General features: G+C 41.5%; 1 protein-coding gene across 3 annotated transcripts in view; it reads right to left on the minus strand.

Annotated features, from left to right (window-relative positions):
• Window positions 1-285: 285 nt before the first annotated feature.
• Window positions 286-26826, minus strand: part of MTF1 (metal regulatory transcription factor 1) — a 37768-nt gene continuing 11227 nt past the window's right edge. For 2 of the 3 annotated variants that reach the window (XM_016157384.2, XM_016157382.2), the window contains 9 exons: window positions 22169-22407; window positions 20779-20910; window positions 18732-18805; window positions 18151-18287; window positions 15042-15119; window positions 10371-10473; window positions 9090-9685; window positions 6429-6492; window positions 286-5241 (listed from right to left, as the gene is read on the minus strand). In XM_016157384.2, the coding sequence (XP_016012870.1) occupies window positions 4811-5241; window positions 6429-6492; window positions 9090-9685; window positions 10371-10473; window positions 15042-15119; window positions 18151-18287; window positions 18732-18805; window positions 20779-20910; window positions 22169-22407 (1854 nt within the window). In that variant the 3' untranslated portion in view covers window positions 286-4810. The remainder of the gene's footprint in view (window positions 5242-6428; window positions 6493-9089; window positions 9686-10370; window positions 10474-15041; window positions 15120-18150; window positions 18288-18731; window positions 18806-20778; window positions 20911-22168; window positions 22408-26826) is intronic. The other variant, XM_016157383.2, reaches the window with a different exon arrangement.

The raw sequence follows: 26826 nt of genomic DNA on the forward strand, positions 1-26826 counted from the left end.
GTCAAACAGCGCCCTAGGGGAGACCTGAGGACACAGGGGAGACAGGCAAGAGAGGCCTCTGACTTGGCACCACTAGAGGATAACGAGGACATTGCAAAAAACACCCCTGGGTTTTGGTGAAAAAAGGTTTTATGAAAAATTTTCCCGTAAGAAAAAGTAGAAACTGCATTGAGCTGAGAAAGTGACACTACATTATCACCCAATTTTTGGCCCAGCAGGCACACCACCAAAAGGGCAGTGTGTGGTTTTAAACTGTGCATCCAGTAAAAAAGCTTGTACTATGTATACATTGACATAAAGATCCAGTTTAATTTGCATTTTTCAGTGCAGACTGAGAAGCCTTCTCCTGAACAGGAGTAACAAGTGGGAAATGCCCAAACAGTGATCATCAGCTTCCCCAAAGGGCATGAGAAGAAACACAGAACCCTTTCTCATCCAAAAATATCTAAGAGGAAACAGGCTAAACATTACCAACCAGAAATATGCATAATTCAGTTTTGCTGCCTCCCCCACTCCCCGTTTTTAGGGAATGGACAATTCTATGTCACAGCAGAACCATTTGCATATTGAATTTATGGAAATCTTTCTGCTTTGGCTGAAGTATATTTTAAAACTTTTTTTTGTATAGCAGCCTGAGAATGAAGATAAAATGGGATGGGAAGGGGAATGGGGGGGGGGGTAAGGGAGGAGGAAAAAGTTGATAAAGCAGATAATTAACATTTTTGTTTATACTGGATTTAATGAAGGCTGGAGGCCTTTTTGCTTAAAGAGCCAACGGGGCACTATGGGAGCAGTATGGAAATGGCTCATTTTGCCCTGCCTCCCATATCTCCCCAAACATATTTCTGATTGGTGGTTTCGGAAAATTGTAAACTCTAGCAATACCGTTGCAGTTCCACAAATCAATGGTTTCAGTGACTCAGTGTTTAAGGACAATGGACATGATTACAAATATAAAAGTCTAGAAGGTGCCAGGTTTCTACCTAGGAACAACCTGTTCCTTCCTTTCAGGCATCAGTTTGTAATGGTGAAGGAGGGAAAGATGGCAAGGGTGCAAGAAGTGATGAAAAAGGGCCTCAACAGTCAGCAGAAAACAGGACCCGCAGCAGTTCTTCAGAGAGCCTGAGGGGGCACCCTTGAGCACACAGGGAAGGCTTGCATAGATTGAGCAGTTAGTTGCTGAGAATGCATAATAGTGTTTCCCTACAGACAGCCTCCTGGTACAGGGCTGATGGAGCAGAAAAATGCCGCCAGGCCAGGGCCACATGGGACAATGACCGTCAAGCTACACATATTGCACCAAGGTAAGTGCTTTTCTTTTCACACCTCAATTTAACTTTTTATTCTGAGCAAAAAATAAAACTTTGTGGAAAGTATATATATCTGTGTCTGTGTGTGCACACACACACAGACACACATATACACACACATACACACACACACAAAAGAAATTGCAGCAATTGGGTTAAAGATAAAATAACCTAAAGTGCTTTTTTATTATTTCTTTAATATACCAATATGAGGTTCTGCAAACTCGTCCCTCTGGACACATTCAGCATTATACAAAATCTCTCAGGAAAATCCACCCACCCTCCATTATTCCCATCAATCCACTGCCTTGACCCTGAAGGTAAAACTCTCCAGTCTCCTGACTCTCCCAGAGGTGGTAAAGAGAAGTCCCCTGCTTCTACCCAGAGAGGTCTTCAAACCTTAAGGCCTCTCCTAGGCTTTGTACCATGATCTCCTTCTAAAAGGGATGGGGGGAGAATTCAATAAATGACACCAACTCCTGTCACCAAACTAGTAATGCCCCCATGAGGTTGGCAAGACCCTGCCAGGAAAGGCAGGGCTGCTTCTCTCAGAGCTCCACCCACGTGCCTGGGAAGGGCCAAATTCACTAAGGCAGTTTGGCGGTGCCAGCCAGTTTCCTACTGCCTCCTGAGCCCGTGAACTCCAGTTCCTGCTGCTGACTAGCACCCTGTAAAGGGGTGGCATAACTAAAAATGCTAGAAGGAGCCGGAAGTATAAATCTGCAGGGTGAAATGGTTACGGTTACCACGGGAAGATAAAAGGTTTGATTTTTACCTGCTGTTAAGTCTGCAGACCTTCTTCCCTAACATTGCCCTAGGTTCATTTCCGGGTTTGGGAAGCCGCACTCTCCATGAAGGCGCTTTCTGGCTCCACTTTAGTCGGTGGCCCTCTTCTTCCGAGGTCCTCAGCATTAGTGACCAGGCTTACTGAGGGGGTGGGGAGGGAGAGTACTGGAGGAGGAAGGAAAGACTACCTACCCTGTGGAATAAACCTGCTCTTCACAAACACTCACTAGCATTTTAAGCACACTCCTGATTTTTTCAAAAGGTGATTGGGTCTGATAGTCCCCCTTGTAATCTCAAGTCACCCTCAAAAGGCAGATACTTCAACCAGAAAAATTTGGCAGCTCAAACACTGTTTTAAGATGCTTCAGCATCACCCCCAATCTTTGGAGAGTGGAAAAGCCACTGACTTGGGAAGGCCCAACATGATTACAGCCCTGGCTAAACAAAAAGAAGCAATATTTAAACCTGGAGGCTTCCACTGGCTTTCCCTAGGCTCCTGTTTCCCACCTCAGCCCCCAGGGAGCCAAATCCCAGGTGACCCTAGGTATGTGAGAGGTCATTCCTGCCCTCTAGTATGAACTATCTTTAGGATCCCACTGTGCTGCTCTCTCTCAGAAGTTGCAGAGAAAACAGCAAGGGTCCTACCTCAAAGCTCCCCATGGGTGCAAGGTCCAGAGACAGCTAAGGTTCTGCATACTCAGCAGCTGATTTTCCAGAAAGACTGACCCACTGTGGTAACAGAAGATTCTTCCTGCCTTATCAACTTCTGCTGAGGTCAATGGTCACCAGAACCCACCAGCCTTTTGAGGAATGCAGAAGGCCAAAAAGAAACTGATTCTCCTGCCTAATCTCCTAGAATGAGAAACCAGCAGCTGCTAAGCCCATTTCTCCTGATGGCAGTAACAACATTAACCACCAGTGCCCTCTTGTCCAAGTCTGTCCCTGATCAACTTGTTAAAGGCAGGGACTCTGGCTCCCAAAATGATCTGTTTTGGATACTGTCTCGCCGACCCTGAGTAATGGCTCGAAGAACAGAAGAGTGACAAATGCAGATCTCTCTACATTAGCAAGTGAAAAAAGAAGGCAAAATTATGGCTGCTTTCTGCCTGACATCGAGTTCAAAGAGCAGCCCTGTGTTGTGGAACCCTGGTCCTCGCTCAAGGCAGTAAAGGGCTCTTGGGAGGCAGAGGCCTAGCCTGGACCCTGGGCCATACCTAGTTTTCTGAGCTCAATGAGCTTAGTGAGCATTCATGACTACAACAATAATATAGCCAGCTGAGAGAAACTTTCCATTTTAGTGTGGATTGTATTTTATGTTTTATGTTTAGAGGCAATGACTTAGAGCCAAAGGCAGACAGATGGATATAATTCTATACACAAATCAAAATACAATTCTTCTTTCCTATAACACAACTTAAACATTCCAAATGAGATAACTTATTGCAACATTTCAGGCTTTTTGGTGGAAGGGGAATTTTTTTTTTTTTGTATTGTTTTACCCTGAGTAGAAGATCATCGTTTTGTGTGTGTTTTTTTGTTTGTTTGTTTGTTTAGAAATCATATAACTAAGCTGAACAAGCCACATCCTTCTTTGCACTGTACTAGGCTGTATGCAAAATCCAGAGGGGTGAGAGGCGGAGATGGGAGGGGGCAACCAAAAGCCCGGCTAGAATCTGGAACCAGGACACCTGGCCTGCTAATTATACACCACCTTAAAAGATCTCCTTTAAAACCACACTTTCTACTGATAAGCAAAATGCAGCTCTTCTGCTCTGAGGAAGAAAATACCATCAAAGGCAGAACATTAACAGCAACTGGCCATGTAGCCACATGTCCATTCCAGGACAAAACGGGGATGTTCCCCAAGAAAAATCCACTGTGATCTGCAAACCCTGGCAACCAACTGAGACCAAAAAAAAAAAAAAAAAAAAAAAAAAACAGGAAAAGCAAAGACTGATCATGTTGCTATAGCCTGCTCTGCTCACGTGTTGCTGATAGATAGGAGTCAACAGGGCCTCACCCAGGGCCCCTCCAGAACCAGATTATCCCCACAGCCCTGGGCCAGGCTTTTAGCTGCCCAATTGTGCTGCAGCTGGCTGCACAATGACACCTGCCACAGTCACTCTGAGCTCTACCAATATCAAGCGCAAACAACAAAATCATCTCACCCAATTCCTGTCTGGCTCATAGCTGTCTGACCTGTCTTTGCCACTTCCCTCTCCGATGGAGTGAGGGTCTGGCCTGAGCAAGTTTCAGCCTCAGACTCAAAAGACACACTGGGAGGAGCAACACTCAACACACTGAACTCTACTGCCCAAACCACAAAGGCCCCAGTGCAAGTGATGGGCAGCATCAGACTGATGGAAACCACACCCTTTCATTTAGAATTTTTATGCATACAAGTAACCTTAATTTCCAAGTTCACATGACAATAAGCAAAAGTGACATACAGTGCAGCCAAACAGTTCATTTATAACTTAGCTTTTTTTTGTTTTGTTTTTTTTGTTGTTGGTTTTTTTTTTTTTTTTTTTCCGAAGATCAGTTCCTTAGAATGGATGCTCCTGGGATATGAATAAAGAAAATACATCTGAAAGGTGAGGATTTCAAACAGTAGATTTCTTCATCCTTCAAACTGCTGACCCCATGATGGTAGGCATCACACCTGATGCTTCCTGCTCGCCCTCTCTTTCTGGAGGTGAACACATCCAGGCCTTTCACTTGGAGAAGCAGCTGGTCAGGCCCAGCTCCTCCTCCCCCTGCAGTAGTGCTTCAATGGGAATCAGATTGGACGGCGTGTCCAGGCTCTGGAGGGATAGAAACTCTGAAACATCCATGGCACTTAACGTTTCTGTCTGAGGGTCTGAAGGAGTCTCTGCTTCTCTGCTCTGCTCACAGGAAGAGGGTATGGCAGATGATGATGACAGGGGAACAGAGGGTGGGGGAAAAGTCTGCGGTGGTACCTTCACGCTGGGCCCATCGGGAGGCTGGGGGTTCGGCTCTGGAGGGGGTGGGGAAGAACAGCCCTTTTTCCTGCCAGCCGCCCGCTCCTTGGCAGAGTCCCGGCATGCACACTGACACTGACATGCCTCCTCTTGCTTGATGATGATCACGGGAACACTGAGGCCAATCTGCTGTACAGAGCTCCCTGCGAGAGAGGTGAGAGAGACCGCTCTTCAAGTGGCTGCAGGGCACAGAGGGATCTAGACTAGGTGAGAGCTGAGTGCCATGGAGGCAGGAATGATGGAGAGGGTGGATGCCATTCTCCAAGACAAAGTTCTTCTTCCTTAGAAAACCACACATGCCATGTAGATTCATCCTAAATTTCCAGCCTTGTCTCCAGCCATCCTCCCCACTGTATCCTGCATCCTCCATGCCAGCCACAGTGGATACCTCCCTTTGCTTGACATGTTCTTCTTACCTCTGAGCCTATGGGTGCTTCCGCCTAAAATTCTCATACTCAGCTGTTCTTTTGGCGAACTTACTCTTATCTCTGAAGACTCAGCTCACTCTCCTCCTTTCCTGATGCCTCAGGCAGGTTTCCAACAAGCTTATACCCAGGGCTGGGCAGAGGGCAGCTGCCTGGCACTGTGCAACAGAGCTACTGTATTCCTCTAGCCCCTCTCTCCACACAGCACAGGACTTATTCAGTTTCGCCTGCCCGAGAGGCTCTGAGCTCCTCTAGGACATCTTGCTTGTCTTTGTAACCCCAGTCCCTGACACACAGTAGGTGCCCTTTTACATAAACAGCCTTTCGTGCACATACACTCTGAATTCAGACAAACTGTGTGTGTCTGAAGAGAGCTAGAGACCAAGAAGCAGGAGAACAGAGTGGGAGTCAGGAGACCAGAGAACCTGTGCTTTGGCTCTGCCATAAACTGAATTCTGACTTTGGGAGAGTCATTTAATCGTTCGGGGCTCCAGTTTCTTAATCTATGAAACAGAATTGAGGGGTGGGGGGTGGGGGGTGGGAGTTATTCTATATAGTCTCTGACCCAGATGCTATTTTCTTCATTACTGTAATTAGGAAAGAGTCCAGTGAATTAATGACTGCCCTCTTTAGCATTAACTGTGATTCAAACTTTTTTCTGGCTACATTTAAACGCTATATCTGAAAGAAAAGGAACCATTACCAAAGAATGTTAAACATAGTATTTATGTTGTATGTGCACTAACTTCCATAGTTGGAAAAATATGAAATACTCTAATAAATAAATGTGACAAATACAATGTGACAAATTTGATTTTAAAAGTTTAAAAATGGGGGCAAAGCAACTGTGCCTCGTGGGGCCCAGAGAGTTGACTTTCTTTTGATGTTAACACAGAATTACATACCTGTGCTACTGGCTACTGGTACTGCAGTGGTAAAAAACACCTTCTCAACTTTAGATGCTTGCTGCTGGAAAAAAAAAAAAATTCACATTGATGGCCACTCACATATGGCAGATCTCCAAGGACCTGAAGCCTCCCCAGTAGTAATGGTCATTCAAGAGGACAGAAAACCCTCAGTGTTGAGAGATTTTTGCACTGAGTGATGTTTTGTTTGTGCTCTGACATGAGGTCACCCCACTGTTTGACATTCAGTTCAGACAATGCAGCCAGCTTTGTCCCCCACTACTTGGCTGTCTCCCAGCTGCCTAACCCATGGCTCTGTGTGCCCAAAGCCTCCTCCAAGGTGGCTTTTCTCAAGCAATCCTCTAAGCTCTCCACTCTCAGCTATCCCCCAATACTTCTATGGGGCTGGAAAGTTTTTATTTTCCTCCCTCAAGGATTAAGCTGCATGCTAAGGACAGGCTAAGATTTCCTCTCACAGGCAGAACCACCCCAGTGAAGGCCCTGGGCAGTGTGTCTTAAGCTGTGCAGGTTCCTTGCTCAAAGTGGGCCCTGGACTGTGCCACACCTGGACTTAAGTCCAAACTCTGCCACTTATTAGTTGTTGAGGTCAGGCAAGTGATCTAACTTCTCTGAGTCTGCGTCTTCCTCTGTAAAAATGGGGATGATAACCAAAGAACCTCCCAAAGGACCTGAGAGGATGAAATGAGATGATTGATGCATGTAGAGCCCTTGGCGCATGGTGAGCATTCAGCAAACATCAGCTACTTATGTTATTATTAAGTAGGACTATAAAGTTATTCCCAGAAATCACCCTTTAGTACACTTCCTATTAAATTTGCTATAGGTTTTCTACTTTCTGCAAGTCTTATCTCAAAAGGGCTTTGTCTTTTATCCCTTTAAGGAAAAAAAAGTTCCTCTAAGATGAGTCCAGGAGGAATGTGAAAGCTTCTGGCTAAGTTAGGAGATGACACTATAATAGAGTGATGGAAAAATGAGACTCATATTTAAATACATGAAAATGAATGGTATGGAAATGATACCCGTTCCAGAAAAAAAACAATAAAAACTACATGGAGGCGGACTGAGTCATAACACTGAAAAGACCTTTCCAGTGATTCTGGCCATCTGAAAATGAAATTCGTTTGCCTCCAGAGGCAGTTGGCACCCCATTTATGGATTTGAGTGCTCTCACTATTTAGCCCTAAACTACCATTCCAGTTTGTTTGAGAGCATCATATATCCACCCACTCTCTTACTTGTTACATCCTTTTCTCCATCTAATTCCTCTTCCTAACTCAAGGCTCACCTGACTGTATGGCTGCCCAACAAGCCCTTAGTCTCTGAACCCCCTTATCGAGCAGCACAGTGTAGTAGTCAAGATCACAGGCTCTGGGATTGGCCGATGCTCAAAACCTAGCTCTGCCACTTATGAGCTGTGTGATCTTAGGCTGGTTGCTTGATTTCTCTGGGCCTCCGCTCTCCACTGGTAAAATCCCACATACTTAGTAGGATTGCTGTGATTAAATGAGTAATGCATTAAAAAGTGCTTAGCACAGTGGGTGACATCTAGAGATCCGAACACGTAGAGGCACTAGAAAGATCAGTGGTTGCTAGGGGAGAAAGAAGGGAGGAAAAAGTGACACAGGAGATTTTTAGGGCAATGAAACTATTCTGGATATTGTAATGGCAGACAGAGGAAATGTATTCGTCAAAACTCAGAACCATACCACACAAAGAGCAAACCTGAATGTACGAGTAACAATAATGTATTAATAGTGATTATAACAAACGTAGCGTGCTGATGCAAGATGTCAATAACAGGGGAAACTTGGTGGGGGGCACGGGGTGTATGGGCATTCTCTGTACTATCTGTTCGATAAAATTTTTTTTAAAATGTAATTTAAAAATAATGTACACAAAGAAAATGACTTACACGTTAGATCTTCAAAGTAAAAAAATGCTTGGTTAGCAAAGTAAGCCCTTATACATTGTAAGAACTCAATAAATCTGCTGTTATTTTTTTCTATTATCATTTTTATTATTATTGGCACTTTACCTACTACTGGTAATGTTAACTTTCTTTCAAGCATTTTAGCTTCTTTAACTAGAATGTAAGCTTTTATGAAAGAGAACACGGTTTTCACTTTTCAGCATTCCCAAGAGTATCGTGCATGGTATCTGATGAAAAACAGGCTCTCAGAATATATTTAATTGAATGACCACGTCATTTCCTTAGTCATTGAGACCAAATACTTTTGTGGAAAATGGCTGTACGTGGGCTCTGGGAACTTGTTATTTCCCTGAAGTGGCCACTGCTGTCTGGTTCCATCTGACAGTCCCTTGCAGCAGCGTGACTCTGCCTTGGAGACAGAATCCGCTTTCCTGCAATGTTTGGGTCTCTGGAGTTTGCTGACTGCTCTTCTGTCCTAGATGATGGGATTAGATTGCAGATGGAATATTTGTTCAAGTGCCTACTGCTGGGGGTTGTTGCGCCAACCTGGACCTATACCACTTGATTCTGGGGAAAATGACTAAAAGGCAAAATAACGTGTTTCAGGGCAGATATGACAGCCGTTTTCCTTTTTGAAGTAAATGCCTCTGAACATGTCGCCTATGTAAATACACTTCACCCCAAGGGATCTGTTTATACATAATACTTACAATTTGTTCTTGGTTTTGCGGTGAACTGGTGGCACCATTCAATATCCACTGCAAGTTCTGTTCTCCCATGACTAGGCTGGACTGCAGGATGGCCGTGTTGGGAGTTGGGGTGATGGTTATAGTGGGATTATTAGTTAGGACAGAGTTGGCACCCAGGGGCAAAGTCTGGACCATGGCTGGCAGGGGCTCAGTAGTACTTTGTGGTTGGGGTGGCGCTGCCACGGCTGATGCCACTGCTGCTGCTGATGCAGAAGCCCCAGCAACAACGGAAAGTCCTGGTACGATGGGCGGCGGTGCCTGGGGGTGCGGAAGAAACTCTTGATGATTAGCAGCAAACTGTGTGCTGTGGGGAACAGGCACTTCTGGAGGTTGTAAGAGAGCAGGGGGGTTGCCATATGCAGCTTGCTGGGAACCAGTTCCTAGGGAGGGAGCAGGCGGAGGAGCAGACGGTGCTGAGGCTGGTAGTAGAGGCTGGGGTGGCTCGGAGATGCCAGGCTGCAGTACAAGTGGAAGAGATAAAGATGCTGAATTTCCTGGGGATGGCGGAACATCACTGACTGACTCTGCATCACCATTAAAACTTTCAATCAAGGCAGCTGGCAAGAAAAAGAAATAGAAATATATATACATATCCCAAGCCTTATATGAGCCACAAAAACACGGTCACTATGGGCTAAACCAAAGACAGCTGAAGTCTGTCAAAGCCAATTCCTTCGCTGCCAGCAGGCTGGCTTTCTGCTGTTCACTGAAAGATACCTCTGGTCAAAGTAACAGGCTTCAAAATCAATCTCACTTTCTATATGTGAAGACCTAGTATAGGTCTTAACATAAAAAAAAAAAAAAAATTGTGTCCTAAGGCTTTTCTAGAATGGGACTAGACACACTTTTTTTGCATAAACAGTGAACACACTGAGTATTGTGAAGTTTCAGAGAAAGATTTCCTTCAAATACGGTCTGATCTATGTATCTGATGCTAAGTCTGTGGGTCCTGCTCACTCATGAATGGGGTGTCACATCACACAGCTCTTCTCATTTTTTAAAGCCATCCATAGCTTTTGGAAAAGGAGACCTTTTTCTTTGAGAGTCTAAGGAAAGAAGACCCTCACTGATGGAAGTAAAGGAAAAGATGGAATTTAACTAAAAGGCCCATACTTTTCTAACCCCTCACTGAGAGACACTTTATTCAAGGAACGGAAATAATATTTTACCGTGCCCGTCATTCGGTATGTCAACAGTGTGAATTCTCCCTCCCATTGCTCGAAGAGAGTCTGTATAACAAACCTGTCTGTTGAGGATCTTCCTGAATTGCCGTATCATCTGAATTCTGGAACATCGATTTAAAGATGCTTGCTGGTGAAAGTGTGCTGAAATCCTGGCCCTGTGTCTGATGATGGACAAAAACAGGATGTAAGAGTCCCCATAGGATGAAATTCTTCACCATGAAAGAACACAGAACAGTAGAAGTGCAATAATCTTTTGATATGCTTCTTGTTTCTAACTTTTTCTTTTTCAGGTGGCATATATGCCCCTAAACTTCAGGCACTCAAGATTTGCATCCTCAAATACTCTAAAACAGGATTTGACAAGCTCACTTACAGGTCGAATGCCTGTATTTGTAAATAAAGTTTTACTGGAACATAGGTATGTTCGTTACTTATTGTCCATGTTGCTTTCTGTTATAATGGCAGAGTCGAGGAGTTGTCACAGAAACCATATGGTCTATAGAGTCAAAAATATTTATTATCTGGCCCTTCACACACACAAAAATGTGCCAACCCTTGCTCTAAGAGACCAAATTCTACATAAAAATGGGATTGAATAATATCCTTTACTGCAATACATTGTTAATATCTTTCAAGGTCATCACATAACATCTGTAATATTCCAGTATGTACACATGGTAGTGAATCAAACCACATAAAGAAACTTATAGACAATAGTGATTGCCTTATACCCACTATTGTTTGTCATTACATTGATTCCTTGTAACTTACAATTAAAAAAGGTCAGAGGCATTTATAAAGATAAAATATGAAAAACACATAATGCCCTGAAGATCTTACTCTTGACAACTTTTTTTGTCTGCAATCCACCTCCAGTCCACCTCCACCCATGCACTTCGTAGGGCAAGAGTGACAAAGGCAACCTCCAAGCGTCTACACGAGCAATAGTAAGAAGTGAAGCAAGGTGAGACAGGGCCTGGGAGACTGTGGCAACCTGGAGCGTGTAGTTTCCAGTCCACAGGGAGTTAAGAATCACAGGCAAGGCAGTGGCCCTCAAAGTGTTCATCATGACACACAGTAAGAAATACATTTTACATTATACTTCATATTACGCACATATTCAAATGTGTATAACTGAAACAAAAGTCTGAAACAGAGTTTACCCTTACTGTATGCACTGTCTTTTGATACTTTTTATTCTGTTGATGTCCTTAAAATGCTGATTATAAACTATTATTTTATAACCCAATAAAGAGGTACAACTCAGTTAAAAAAATAGCGGGCTAACAACTACTGCTAAACTATAAACTTCGCAACTTCCTCATAGTTATTTTTGTTCTACCTGTTTACAAATCGTCAGCAATAAAACTGTTATAGAGGAATGAGCCTAACTGACTCCAAAGGATTATTATGTACAAGAGTGTTGACAGTAGTGCTATTCATACTGATTCCAAACTAGAAACTATCCAAATATCCAAGGGCAGTAGAAAGAACGAATTGTGGTATATTCATTTAATGTGAAACTGAATGTTCAATGAGAATGATCTATTACTATATGCAAAAATATGGATGAATTTCTTAAACATAACGTTGCAAGAAAGAACCAGCACAAACGAATAGATACCGCATGACTTCAAGTATATAAAACACAAAAATAGGCAAAATTCATCATAGGTTGTTAGAAGTCAGGATAGTGGTGGAAATGTTCCATTTCTTGATTTGGGTGCTGGTTACACAGATGTGATGAACTGTGATGGTTCATTAAGCCATACATTTGTAACAGGTATACTTTTCTGTGTGTATATTAATATCAGTAAAGTTTTTATATTAAAAAAGAAAAAGAAAGTACAAAAGAAAGTGCTGAGGAGACTGTGACTCAGCCACTGCCAGGTTTCAGGGCAAAAACCCTGGGAGCAGCTCCCAAATGTAAAGGAGACAAGAACAGGCGGAACCTCTAGGACCTGGAGCAAAGAGATGAAAGAACACTGGGAGCTGTTTGGGACCAGGATCTGTCCTGAAACTCAACAGTCAAGAGGCCGCCCAGCAGGTCATTCTCTACTGGCTTTGACCCTCCTTTACTGAAAGATCTGAGTAAATCAGAATTTGCTTCTTGGACGCATACATATGCATCTGCCTAAAAACGCACAAAATGATGAACACACAAAAATTTACAGTTTGATTTTTAACAATTCATAATTTTTTTAAAAAGCAGGTCAAAGCACAGCAAAATCAATCTTATTATTTCAAGGAATTGTAGCCTTAGTTTGAAAGACTAAAAATGAGACTATTTCCAATTCTGGGATAAATGCTGGAAGACAGAGGCACAATATGTAATTTATCCCCTAGAGATAGAGCAGCCTCTTTCTTGCTGACATAAATTATGATAGAAAAGGATCTTCCTTTTTAAAAAAGTACTTAATGTTCCTTAGTACCAGGATTCCTCATCTGGGGACTACAGGGCTCCAGAAAGCTCCTCAGTGATATGCCATAGCCCTAGCCAGGGAGCGGACTCCTAAACCATTTAACACAATCTCTGAGATTAGGCTGTATAGCTCAGAGGGCATCTAGGCCACCCAGTTATTTTTTATAGCAATAGCTCTGAAACGTGAATATGTATAACAATCATATGAGATGCATATTTAATGTTTTTCTTTCTTCTTCGGATTGGTTAATTTTTATCAACCTATCTTCAATTTAACCAATTCTTCTGTAATTTCCAATCTGCTGTTAAGTTCATCCAGTGAATTTATTTCAGTAAATTTTCAGTTCCAGAATTTCCATTTAGTAGATTTTTTTTTTACAGTTTCTATTTCTCTGTTGAGATTTCCCATATATTCAATCATTACAAGCATATTTCTTTATGCCCTTGAGCATCTAAGAGCTATTTTAAAATCTTTGTCTGCTAAGACTAACATCTGGGTCATCTTGAGGCGGGGCTCCATAGTTTACCCATTCTACTGAGGAATGCTAATGTTTTCTTGTTTCTTCTTATGTTTACTCCTTTTGGGCTACCCAGTACATTGAGAGGCTCTGGGTTCTGTTACACTTCTTGGAAGTACCCGCTTTAACATTCCATTGACTGGACTGTGCTCCAGCTCCAAACCCTTTCTTCCCTGCAGTGGACCACGGCGACAATCTTCATCCACTTCTTTAGCCTTAGTTGGGCTGCTTAGGGTCTGCCCTATACATCCACAGTTCAGAGGTCAACTAGAGATTTGGAGAGAGATTATATATAGAACTTGGGGCTCCCTCTTTGTGGCTCTTCCCTTTCCAGGCTATGCTCCCTCACTTTCCAGGTGCTTTGCTAGCCCTGACCTCTGTCCTCTGGTTTATCAAGCCAGTAAGGCTATTTGCTGAGCTTTGGCCATCTTCTTTGGTGTCCACCAGGGCTTTCTCTTAGTGGATAAGCCATAAAACCTGAAAATCCATCCAAATGCTTTTGCTATCTTCCAAGTGGTCTCTTATTCCATGTGTTACCTCTACCTGTTTGGGTTGCTCTCTGGTGCCTACAAGTAGTTGTTTTATATATTTTTTCCCAGCATATATAGTTGTTTGCTATGGAAGAGTTGGTCTGATAAAAGCAGCTCTGCCATTACCAGAACCCAGGCCTTGGAGTGCCCACATAAAAATGCAGTGTCTGATGCCACTCCCAGAAGAGACTGACTCAGTAAGGCCTGGGGTGAGGCCTTAGAACCCATGTTGTCAGAAGTGTTCCAGATGACTTGACTTTGAAAAACACTTTTTCACAGCATTCCTGAGTCATTTAGTCTCTATTCAAATACTTCCTGTCACACTGCTTCCTTCTTCTTTATTATGCATATACCCAGAAAATCTAACCTAAGCTATATCTATGCCACAGAAAACAACAAAAAATGCACTCTAAACAACCAGTGCTGGTGACACAGGAAAGCAAACAGATCCTCACGATGCGGCAGCAGCAGCAGCTCAGGCTTAATGCAGTGGTCTGCAAGGCGCAAAATGGAACCATGGGAATGGGAGGGAAATTCCAGACAGCGAACTGAGCAACCAGATATAGAGATGGTGGCGTTCGTTGTCTTTTAACAGAGGGGCCTATAGAGGAGGTTTCCTTCAAAACCGCAATGTGGTGAGCTCGAAGAAAGAAAAAGACTGACTCACGTCAGACCATCAAGACTTGAGAAAGTCTGGAAACTGGAATTCTGGCTCCTCCTTACATGGGACTAATTTTAAGCTCCTTGAGGACAGACTACACCTACATTTTTACCACTACGAGCTCAGCACCAACACACTGCATGATGGAGTAGGCACTCAATAAATATTTGCTAAATGAATAAAGAAAAAAATGTTCTGGGGCCAGGAGGTTATCAAGTGAGTGACCTTAGGGTCAAAAGGCATCAGAGAGAACAATCTCTCCTATGGGAGCTCTTATCAGGAAAAAACAGAAACAAAAACAAAAAACCCTAAACATTTTGCCAACCATAATTGAAAAATAAAAAAAAAATTTATAAAAACAATGTGTAAACAAAATTATATACCACAACCAAGTGGGATTTATTCCATGTATGGAAGGATGGCTCAACATTAAAAATAAAAAAATTAATTAATTAATGTAAATAAATTAAACAGTCAGTAATTAAACACAACTAAATCTAGAAGACTTCAAAAATTGGTCTCCCTCAATTTTCCCACTAAAGGGACTGGTTAGTTCTTGCACTTATTTCTCTAGCGCCCATATCACAGGTATACTTACTGTATTGGAATTTTCTCGCAATTTAGAATCTGTGGACAGAAGGCTCAAGTCACTCAGACCAAGTGAGTGATTTGCATCCTGTGTAAGAGAAAAAAATTCTAATTGAGTAACAAAACTTCAGGATTTATAGTAGCGTATCATGTAATAAAACATTTGATTTTAATATCCCAAATGTCTAGATATGTTATCTGGAGAGGTATAAACCACCTAAAGCAAGGACTATGTGAATTATTTCAATTTTTAAAATCCTGATATTCTTCGAAGAATCTTTTGTATTTCTTAAAGATGGTTAATAAAGAGTTTAAGAATTATCTCACAACTCAGGCTCTAGGATAAAAGGTGTGATAATGTGAAATTAATATTTGTATAATTGGCCTTATGATTTACGAAGGGATTTCCGATGACTTCGTTTGGTATTCATATAAAACTCTGAAGTATTATTTTACATTCTCATTTTAAATGTGAGAAAATTAATGTGAAGACTGACAGTGAACTGTCTAAAATCACGTAACTAATTAGCAGAGCACAAACCCAGTGATTCTGATTGAAAGTCCATCTTCTTTCTGCTTATCACTGTGTCTACAACATGGGCATCTCAGGGATCCTTACTCAGAGCAGTACCGAAGATGTACTATTCAAATACAGCTGCCTAGGGTAAAACTGAAGCTGATTTTTAGAATGCCAGTTGCAATTCACACGCTTTATGTGGTAACCCTGCCCACTTCATGGATCAGATGTTGCCATTCATGAATGTGTTCAGCAAATATTCACTGAGTATCTACTATGCATTAGGCTTTGTTCCAGGTCTAGGGATACAATAATAAACAAAACAAAGTCCCTGCCATCACAGAGCTTGCATTCTTATCGGGGGAGGTTTGAGGAGGGTACGAAAGGACAAACAAACAAATATGTAGTATATAAGATGATGATAAGTGGTTTGGAGGATAAGGGGAATAGGGAATGTTCAGGTAGGAGCTGCCCTTTTATTAGATTAGGGAAAGCCTCTTACATAAGCAGCGTTTGAACAGATTCTGAAGGAAAGGGCATAACCATGTATGTATCTAGGGAAAGTGTTCCAAGCAGAGCGTACAGTAAGTACAAAGGCCCAGAGGCAGGAGTGGGCTTCTTTTGTTTAAGGAACCAAAAGGAGGACAGTATGGATAAAGTGAGAGGAAGAGAAGTACATTAAGTCAGAGAAGTGTCCAAGTCAGAGTATAGGACATTGCAGCCCTCTATAAAGGTTTTGACTTTTACTCTAAGTGATATAAGGAGCTACTCGAGGGTTATGAGCAGTCGCAATCCTTGTGACTCTGAGTGATACACATAAAACAGTCTGTGTCAGGGCAGAGGGGAGAAGGGGGAAAAGATGCCAAGAAGACCACTTAGCAGGTTACTGCGATAATCCAGGCAAAAGAAGATAGCAGCCTGAATGAAGTAATCAGAGGTGATCAGTTTCTAGATATATTCTCAAGATAGAGCTGATAGGAATTTGCTAGTGGATATGGGTATGAAGGGTAAAAAAAAAAAAAAAAAGGAATAAAGAACAACTCCAAGATATCTGGCCTGTGCCACTAGAAAAACAGAGGTGCCATTTGCTAAAATGGGGAAAAGTGCAGGAGGAACAGGTTTGGACATGTCACGTTTGAGAAGAGGAGATGATATCAGGGTGAAGATGTAAAGTGGGAGGTTGAGTACATAGGGCCCAGCAAGAGATCCAGGCTGGATGGAAGTTTAGGACTCAAAGGCAACCTAGATGGTATTTAAAGCCTGAGACTAGAGGATTCCCTCCACTGAGAGTGACTTGTGATCCAGAGAAGATGAGATCTAAGCACTGTGCACTGGGGTCCTCCAATGCTCAGAGGTGGCTGGCACCTAAACTGTCTTTGGATTGTTACAAAAATGAGAAAACTGATCATGACTTAATAAATGGAGCTTAGCAGACAAAGACTCTCAAATCTTAAGCTTAGATCTGAATTCAGGCAGCTGAGCTCCAGAGGCTGCAGTCTTCACAACTTATGTTATTTTGCTTCTTAGAACAGAGATGTCAAGAACCAGGCTCTGGAATCAGATTGCCCGCCTAAATTAGACTAATTACAAGCTTTGGATACGTAGGCAAGTTATTTAATTTCCCCTTGTCTCAAGTTTCTTTATCAGTTATATGGGGATAAGAACAGTACTGACCTCACAGAGCTTTTGTGAGATAATAGATATAAAAGCACAGTACTTGGCAAGTAGTAACACAGGCAGAGTCCTTTTAAAGGATTCCTTTGCTGTTTAAAATTGCAAACCACAGAATTAAAGTATGCTGTCTCTCCCCAAATCAAAATTATTATACTTTAAGAACCTCATTATTCAAGATGGATACTAGCTTTACTGGGGTGATCACTTCGTAAATATATAAATGCCTAATCACCATGTTCTAAACCTGAAACTAATACAATATTGTATGCCAAGTGTAACTGAAAAAGAAGTTAATTTTTTAAAAAGCACCTTATTCAAAAGGGAGTCAGTATGTTTCAATTTCTTTGTCGATTAAGTAGTAAGATAATAACAGTATTCACTTCCTAGGTTTAAAAGACATACTGGCAAAGAACAGACAAAGCTGCTGTAAACTTTGCAGAGGCTTGTTCTGTGGTTCACTGCCTTAAACCAGTGGCTCTCAAACCTTTTGGTTTGCAGGTAATTCAAAAGGACAAGGGACCACCCAGACTCTGCATGGCTCTCCAATGGATGTGTGAAGCAAAGCACTAATTTGTGTTCCAAATTCAAGTACAGATATACCATTTTATAGACGTGAATGGGAAAATAACACAATTTTATAGCATCTGGCTGGCCCATTGGAAGCCATTCTGAGACCTCTAGTCTCAAGACACCTCTTCCACTAGACCTGATGGAACGGAGGTGGAGGTGAATCAGAGGCTGAAGCACAGGGAGTGTGGTAAAGTTTCTGGCTTCTACCACCCCATGACAAAGACATAGATCTTGGCACTGATTTCCTCCTTCTCACTAACAGATACATAGAGAAAGTGTTTTGACCTTGAATTTTGATACACAAATAACTACTGTTCTGGGGTGCCCAGATCAAAACCAGAGACAAAACAGTGCTCACCTCTGCGCCATTGTGATTTGGAAGTGCATTGTATAAGTGTCCTTTGTTGTCATGACCTTTCATGTGACTTTTGAGACTGTATTGAGTGCTGAATGTTTTCTCACAGCCGTTACTGGGGCAGAAAAAGGGTCGTTCGCCTGCAAGAATGACAAGTAGTGTTAATTTTACCATAAAGTCATTTCACTAGATTAAAACATCTACTATTCTCCAAAAGGGAGAAGTAAATATTCTTACAAGGGTTCAGGAAACAGCTGTTTTAAGTTGGATAAGTTATATGTTAATCATCTCACTCCTAAACTTAACGTAGAGGAAAGCATGAGAACGGCCTGCTTCTACGAATTTTAAAGAGAAAATTAGTAGTTTTCCCAGGTTCTTTTTTTCAGTATCTTTGTATTTGTTTAATTTCTTAAGGTTGGATTCCTGAGTCCAACCTTTAGATCCTTTTACCTCTGAAAGAAAGTTAAACATTATAGGTGAAGACTAAGCTACATAGGCTCGCTCCCTACACAAAGCTCCAGAAATACAGATATTTATTGGCTCGATGAATGTTAAAATAAAAAATAAAAATTAATCAAACTCACCAGTATGTGTACGGACGTGAGTTTTAAGGTGGTGGCTTGCTGCAAATGCTTTTCCACAGCCATCATGATCACACCTAAATAAGTGGTTTATGTAAAAAGAAAACAGTAGTCATTAGCTAACAGACCTTTATCTTCAACATCTCTTGTAAATACAAACTCAAATGTTCAAAGCACCAAGATCATATTGGTAAAACTGGTTTTAGAGATGGGAGTGACGACAGGTCCCTGGAAAAGCGAGGTGACAAATCTGGGATCAGAGGGAGCTGATGGCATAGGGTAAGTATTTCTTGTCCTACAGGTAAGGTACATGTTGAGAGCCCTGACAATAAAAGCCTTTTGATGAACTGCTTAACAGAATTCTGATGATGATGAGAACGTACTCGAAGATCTACTGCCAGTGCAGTGTTAGAAACATCTACAGTGGGTCGAGCCTGAACTATAACGCTAGAACAAAATCAGTCAGAACATCTTGGCTATAATAACTAATCTATAATCGTCAATGTCTACTCCAGGTCTACTACTACTTTTACTTTCTTGATAACCAAAGCTAGAAGTAATCTCTCCTTCCTTGAAACTCCTACGGCATTTATCTACATGCTTTTTTTTTTTTTTTAATGGCACCTGTCATTTTCAATCTCATTTTATCGACATTGTATACATTTGGTATCTGTTCCCCTAGACTATAAACTCTCTGAGGGCATGGTCCATGTAGTTCTTTACATTTGCTGCAGTTCTTACAGGCATTCGGTTACTATTTAGGTGAATGAGTGTATTTTCTTATAAGCCAAAATATTTTATTTCTTTAAATAGAAAGCTTCTCTAAAGTGCTTTACTTTCTAATTACATATAATCATTATGTCTAAAGGGCCACCTAATATAAAAAAAATTAACAGTATTAATCATCACATATATTTTTGTGATACACAAAATAGAAATCAGAATCCCCTCAACAGTCTTAAGGGGGGAAAAAGTAACGTAAACATCAGAGCATCTAGAGAATAACCAACTATAATCTAAATACTCTTCCTTTTAGTGGGGCATGGCTCAGAAATGCATCTGTAATTTTAAAACACAATTACATTTAACTAGTGTTTAGGAGTTGACTGTCCCTGAAGACCTTTTAATTTCTTGATATCCTAATGAGGAGATGAGTGATTTGAGAAGGGAAAGGTAGCATATTTAAAGCCATGAATATAACAAGCAATCTTTCTTGCCAGAATTCGAAGACACTGTTTATGAGCAGTTTTCGGTAACACATCTATATGATATTTAAAGGAATCTTTACAAACTGATTATCTTATTTAAAACATCACGTAATCATCCCTAAGTTGTTTTTGAATCCCTACCAAATGCCTGGAACCGTGTTACGTGCTGTGAACACAGAAGAAAGTAGATGATATGAGTCCTTAAACATTTGTACTTGCATCTATTAAGCATACATAAATATATATGCATAAATTGAACAATACAGATAAAAGTATATGCTCCTATATGTTTGTGTATACACAAACATATGTAACGAGATGTTACAAAGGAACTGAACAAGTAACAAAATGAAATACTTGCACCACTAGCCTAAATGTTCCTGCCCTTCAGTGTCCTCCTCCTCTTTCCTCCTTGATGCTTAGGTAGGTACCCCTTCCCCTGTGCTCAAAGCACTTTGACCATCTCAGTCTCAGATACTGCCTGGTTACTTGAAGTTCTTTTCTACCAGACTAGGTTTCTCAAGAGGAGAGCCTGTGTCTTAGTATTTCTCTAGCACTGATAAAAATACCTACCACATGAGTGAGTTTCAACAAATGCTTCTTCAAGATAAAGGGGACAATGAGGCAGAAGGCCATCGTTCACAGAGTGGGGATACTCCTAGAATCCATCGCCCTCCTTCCAATCTGCAGTAGTTAGTCATAGCTGTCCTGGGGAGAACTAATAGAACTAATACTGTCAAAGAACTAGGGAAGGGAATTTTATTTCCATTTTGAAAAATTTCAGAGTACAAGATATCCAGCGGAAAGCTGGTCACTGACAAATAGAAAACAGTAAGACGTACCGAAATGGCTTTTCTCCTGTATGGGTTCGAATGTGCTTCCTCAGATCACTGAGTGTGGTGAAGTACTTGCTGCAGCCTTCAGATTCACAGTTAAATGTTTTCCCTGTGTGAAGCCTCTGATGTGCTTTCAGCCTATAAAATACCCCAGAGAAATTCCCTTTGTCATAATGTACTACAAAGCTTCCCCACATCAGCTTAATAGGCTTCAAGATCAAGTGCATAAGCCTAGGGCAAATAACGAGACAAAAGTAACCTTATTTATAGCTAAGCAAATAGTGAATACTAATTTAACTATATATATATATATATATATATATATATATATATATATATGTTGGAAATAATTACAATGAAAGCATGGGCTTTGGGGAAGAGTGCCATGTGTGATGGAGATAGAGGAGGAAAAAATAGAGCTAAATCCTTAACTTCCATATTGGGAAGTCAATATCCCAAAATGGAAAAAATCAAGAAGAAACAACATAAGCCTAATACTTAAAGGCATAAAAGTAAATATAAAAATGTTAATATTAAGCTAAAAGAGTAGAAATCAATTGCATATGAAAGGGCAGGGATGGGGAGGTGCATCTTTTGTAATAAACTATAGAACGATCTACTCTGTAAACACTGAGGATTTATAACCTTGTTAAAATTAAAAATGATTTTACAAGATAACAAAAGATCCAGTGCATAAGAATTCTACATCCATAACATATCAGCATCTAAAATTTCTGGCTCAAAGAGAAGTATATAGCATAGTGGTATTAGCGTGACTCTGGAGCCAGACTGCCTGGGACTCAAATCCAGGTCTCACCTACTACTGGACGGGGGACATTGAGCCAGTTACAAAACCTCTCTATACTTCCATTTACTTATCAGCTGCTGTGAGGATTAGCACTCAGAACAGTGCCCAGTGCACAATGAGTGTTTTTTAACTGTTAGCTATTGTTCTGTTTGTTATTTTATACTCAGTGTTGAAGACTAATATGTCTCCTTACACAAATGTTGCAAAAGAGTAATGGTTAATGAATGAACCACTCCCCATTCTCAGGGTGGAAAGAAGTTAATTTTTAAAGTGAAGTAGGAAAGAAAATGACAGAAGCCTTAGTACCAAGATTCTGAACCAAGGGGAGATATTACGCTATGCCAAATACTAAAATCCCCAGGCCAGAATGTCACTACAGGAGATGCGAATCCAAACACATGTACTATCATTTTCGACCAACCCAATACATATCGATCTTTAAGTAACAAGTTCCTCTAATGAATTTTAAGCATAGCTGCGCTCTTTAAAGCCCCACAAGTGAACATCTGTATTGTGCAAGGAGAGAGAGCTTTGCCGTCGTGACAGCCAGGGCCAGAGGCCGGTGGCACAGTGGGAGAAGAGGCTGACCTGTATAGCGTATTGAACGCCTTCTCACAGCCCTGCACGTCGCACTCAAATGGCTTCTCCTTCGTGTGCACTCGCACGTGGATCCTGAGGCTGTAGGAGGTGAGGAAGGCCTTACCACAGCCCTCCTGATTACAGACAAAGGTGTACTCTCCTCGGTGAGTCTTCTGGTGGGTGCGCAGGTTACCTGCTGTGCTGTAGGTGCGGGGACAGCCCTCAAAGGTGCACTGGTACCGCTTTACCTAGCAGACAGGGGACACCTCATCAATAGGACGAAAGAGCTGCCCAGGTCCAAACTCCCCCCAGAGCTTGGCTCCCAGGAAATGTGGATGCAATAGAAACACAGAAAACTACCTCTAACAACGAAGCGGGGATATCTTGCCATTGATCAAATCACACCTAGACAACAAATAATAAGCAATGGGGAACAGATAAGCCTGTAGTGAATATACGAAGGGTGTTTTCAGGTTCTAGTATATATCCGTCCTCTAAAGATGGGCATATACTGTTACACTTACTTATATTCAAATAAAATTTGACTTCGTTTTAAGGCTTGATTAAACATCTTGTCCTGTGGCACTATATCTTAATTGGAATGGACCAATGTTCAATTTAGTCTAAAAATCCTGAAATTTATATACTCAGTCATGTATATACTAGCTCAGTGATACACCGGCACAGTTTCCACTGAATATTTTCAAGTCTACAAAATGAAAATAATGTATCTTGGACTATCTGACAAAATGGCATTGCTCAAACTGCCAGCCTCTTGGTTTCCTTTCACTGCCAAACTTCTTGAGTTTTCACTTGTGCTTCCATTTCCCTCAGTGTCCATGTAGTCCGCATCACTTGGTAAGCTGCTTCATTGTATGAAATTATTCTCTTGAACTTCCTGGTGGTCAAACTCCTTCATCCTTCCTCACTTTCCTTCCCTATTTGCAAAAATATCTCATGGGTGAGGCCCTCTCCTTCTGAACACTTGACCTTCACCACAAAGTAATTCCTCCGGGCTCTCTTTATCCTCTTCTCTGAGCCACTCCTTTCCTTTAACCTCTAAATGTAGGTTTATTCCAAAACCCCTCTCTCGTCTTCCAAACCCCATCTCTCCATTGGTGCAGGGGAAGCGGCATTAGATTTCGCTAGAGAAGACTGAATTCTGGCACTTATGCTCAAGACTTTGGGCAAGTCGCTTCACTTCTCTGAGTTTCAGGTTCTTTATTTCTAAAATGTAAATATTCATGCCTGCTCTGACTGTCTCACAGTGCTACTGAGTGGAACAAAATGAGACGAAACATTTGTAAAAACACTTTGTAAATTCTCCGATGTTATACATATCAGGGTGCTAGTATTGTCTACTTTTCAGCTTTAGCGAACATCCTCACCCTTTAATCCTAACCTTTCCCTAAAGCCTCACTTCATATCTCCAACTATAGCATAGCAGTGTTACTCACTCAACAGTTACTGAACCACTGCGTCTCAGACAATAAGCTAGATACCAGAGATAAAAAAGACTAAAATCTCTGCTTCTAAGGAGTGCCAATTTTAAGGAAGTAGACGTGCACAAATTATTACATACTGTGCTGAGTCTGACAAAAGATATACACCCAAGGTGCTAGGGGAGCATAAAAAAGGGAAACCTAACGCCTGTTGGAAATCAGTGACGGCTCAGAGGCTGAGGTGCTCTCTGAATTGAGGGTGCTGATTTTTTGTTTGTTTGTTTGTTTTGCCTGCCTGTTTTCCTACTTTTTAGGGATAAACATAAAAGGTGTTCCTCAAACTAGGAAGGACATTCTAAAAAGAGGTAACACCTTGAACACTGCATGGAGAGATGAATGGGTGTACTGGTACACTGAACCACAAACACACCTGCAGTATGCGAGAGACTGGAAGAAGAATCTGGAAAAATAAGGCAAGGCTTTCTTAGTTAAGCTATAGAGTAGAGAAATAGTACAATGGGGAGCCACCGACAGGTTTTAACCAAGATAGCAACATAATCAGATCTGGGGTTTAGGGGAGATCATTCTGGTAGCCTTGTAGAGGATTGACTAGAAAAGACACGAGAGTAGAAGAAGGGATATGATTAAAAGACAACAGTCTAGGAGATGAAAAGAATCTGAACTAGGAAAGTGAAAGTGGACAATTTAGAGGCGAATTCCAGAAAAATTAAAAGGGGAGAAATGACTGCCTATAATGACAACTGGATGCCGAGGAGCAGAAGGGGTCAGGGAGGGGCAAAGTCGAGATTAACCCCAAGACTATGGCCTCGATGACTAAAGAGAGGGTCACGCTACCAATCTGGGGCTGACTGGGAGTCGAGGGAGAGAAAATGAGTTGTGTTTGACATGTTTCCAAGACTACCAGATGGATATGTCCAGTAGCCAGTCAATATAGAGGCTGGAAGCTAAAAAAAAAGTTTGTGACAGGAGTCTTTGGTACATAAGTAATAGGTGACTTTACCTGTATGCTACAGCAGGCTTGGGTTCCAGCCCCAGCTGCCACTTCCTGTGTAGTCGTGGGAATATTGCTTAAGCTCACTGAGCCTCACTTTCCTTATTTATAATATGGAGAAAACAAAATCTTTTTAAAGTTGTTGCAAGAATTAGTAATAATTTGTGTAAAACATTTAAAAATAGTCACTGGCATACAGTAAGTACTCAATAAACTGACAGCTCTTGTAAGAGGAGAAAAGAAAGCCCCCCTGAAGTCCATCAATGTTAAAGGTACTAGTAAAAGAAGAGAAGCCATTGATAGGTGAGTGGGAGAAAGGGCTGGAAATAGGAAGAGAAGTGAGAGAGAATGATGTCACAAAAGCAAAAAGAAAAAGGATCTCTAGGAAAAGAGAATGATCAAAATGTTAAATGTCAGAGAAAACAAGGTAGATAAGGACTGGGAAAACTACTGGATCTCGCAGCTAGGAATTCACTAATGACTTAGCAAGACTAGTTTTAACAGACTGCTGGGGTCAGAAGTCTAGGCGAAGGTACTAAATGAAAGGCGAAATGGAGATAGAGACGAGAGAGGGACAGCAGCAGCAAAAGTGGACTTCTGAGTTGATGATGTGTTTTGTTTTTGTTTTTTAAGTAAGATAGGTCTTGAGCCTATTTGGGAGGAGAAAGATCCTGGAAGAAAGAAAAGCTGAGGATCTAGGGAGGAACTTAAAGAAAAGAAGGATATTTAAAAGCCTGGGTAGAGGGAAAGGCTTCGGGTAGGACACTGAGTTTCAGAGAAGAGTTATGAGATAAGGATGGGTGTGACTCAAGGACAAAGTTTCAGCAAAGAGCCAAGCAGTAAGTACTTTAGGCTTTGTGGGCCATGCAGTCTCTGTTGCAACTACTCAGCTCTGCTGCTATATGTGAAAGTAGCCATAAGCAATACAGAAATGGACAAGCAAGGCTGTGCTCCAAGAAAACTATTTATGGGCAATGAAATTTGAATTTCATGTCATTTTCATATATCATGAAGTACTCTTCTTCTTTTGATATTTAAAAAATCTTTTAAACTCACAAATATAGTGGACAATTTGGTGACACACAGTGGGGAGGGGCGTTGAGGGGCTGGGAGAATGAGGTGAAAGGTTAAATACAAATTATTAGTTGATAGCTGGTCATGGGGATGGGAAGCACGGCAGAGGGCATGCAGTGAGCATTAATATGATAGCTAGGTGGAGGGCCAGGGGAGGAAGGAAGCAATTGGGGGGATCATTTTATGAACTATATAGATGTCTAACCAATGTACGGTATACTTAAAACTAATTTAATAAAAAAATTTTAAAAAATCCTTTAAAATGTAAAAAACCATTTCACCAAAACAGGCATCTGAATGGATCTGGCTTGTGGGCCACAGTTTGCCAACTCCTAAAACCAGTGGGGGGGGGGGGGGCGCTCTGAATCCTCCTGTCTCCCCTTCCACGTCTTCTCTAATCTCTCCAACCCTCAATATGATCTTGCACACGTCTTTAGGTTCCTCACACAAGTGCCCCCTCACTTATTCATTCCTGACCCTTCCTAATGCCACACAGGAAGTGCTCCATAAACATCTGTTAAATTGAATTGCCGACCCACTAGTCCAGGCAGGCATTCTCATGTCTCAATGCCTAGTTTTGAAGCCACTCACTACCAGATTTGTTCTAAAACAGTGTTCTACATATGCCTTCACTCTGCTCAAAGGATAAAGTCCCAATTCCTTAGCCTGATATCCAAGGTCCTTTCTAGGTCCTCTCCCATCTTCTATCACATTACTCCAGTACAAGAGTAGGCTCTGTCTAGGCCTATAGGCAACAGTACACCCCTTCCCTAATTGCAACGCTGAACTTCCACTTCCTACCTTTGCTTTCTTCTTTCTCTCTACTGGAAATGCCTAGTTCCTTTCTTCTCTACTTTTCTGAGTCTCTTTTTTTCTTCAGGTCAAACTACACTACCTCCACGGCTCTCCATGATCACTCCATGTCTAAGTGACAGTGCCCCTTTCTGAATTCCAATAATACTTAACTATACTACTCATTGGACACCTAGCTTACACTGTTAATTATCCTCTTGAGCATAGATCTTGATCTCTTATGAAGACTAAAAATCTCTTTGGTGCTGCCAGATGGAAATTTCAAAATAATCACTGACCAGGAAGGAGAACCAGGGCTGTAAATGCTGCAATAAAGGAGTATGCAT

This window comes from Rousettus aegyptiacus, unplaced genomic scaffold, assembly GCF_014176215.1.
Source record: "Rousettus aegyptiacus isolate mRouAeg1 unplaced genomic scaffold, mRouAeg1.p scaffold_m13_p_1, whole genome shotgun sequence".
NCBI lineage: Eukaryota > Metazoa > Chordata > Mammalia > Chiroptera > Pteropodidae > Rousettus > Rousettus aegyptiacus.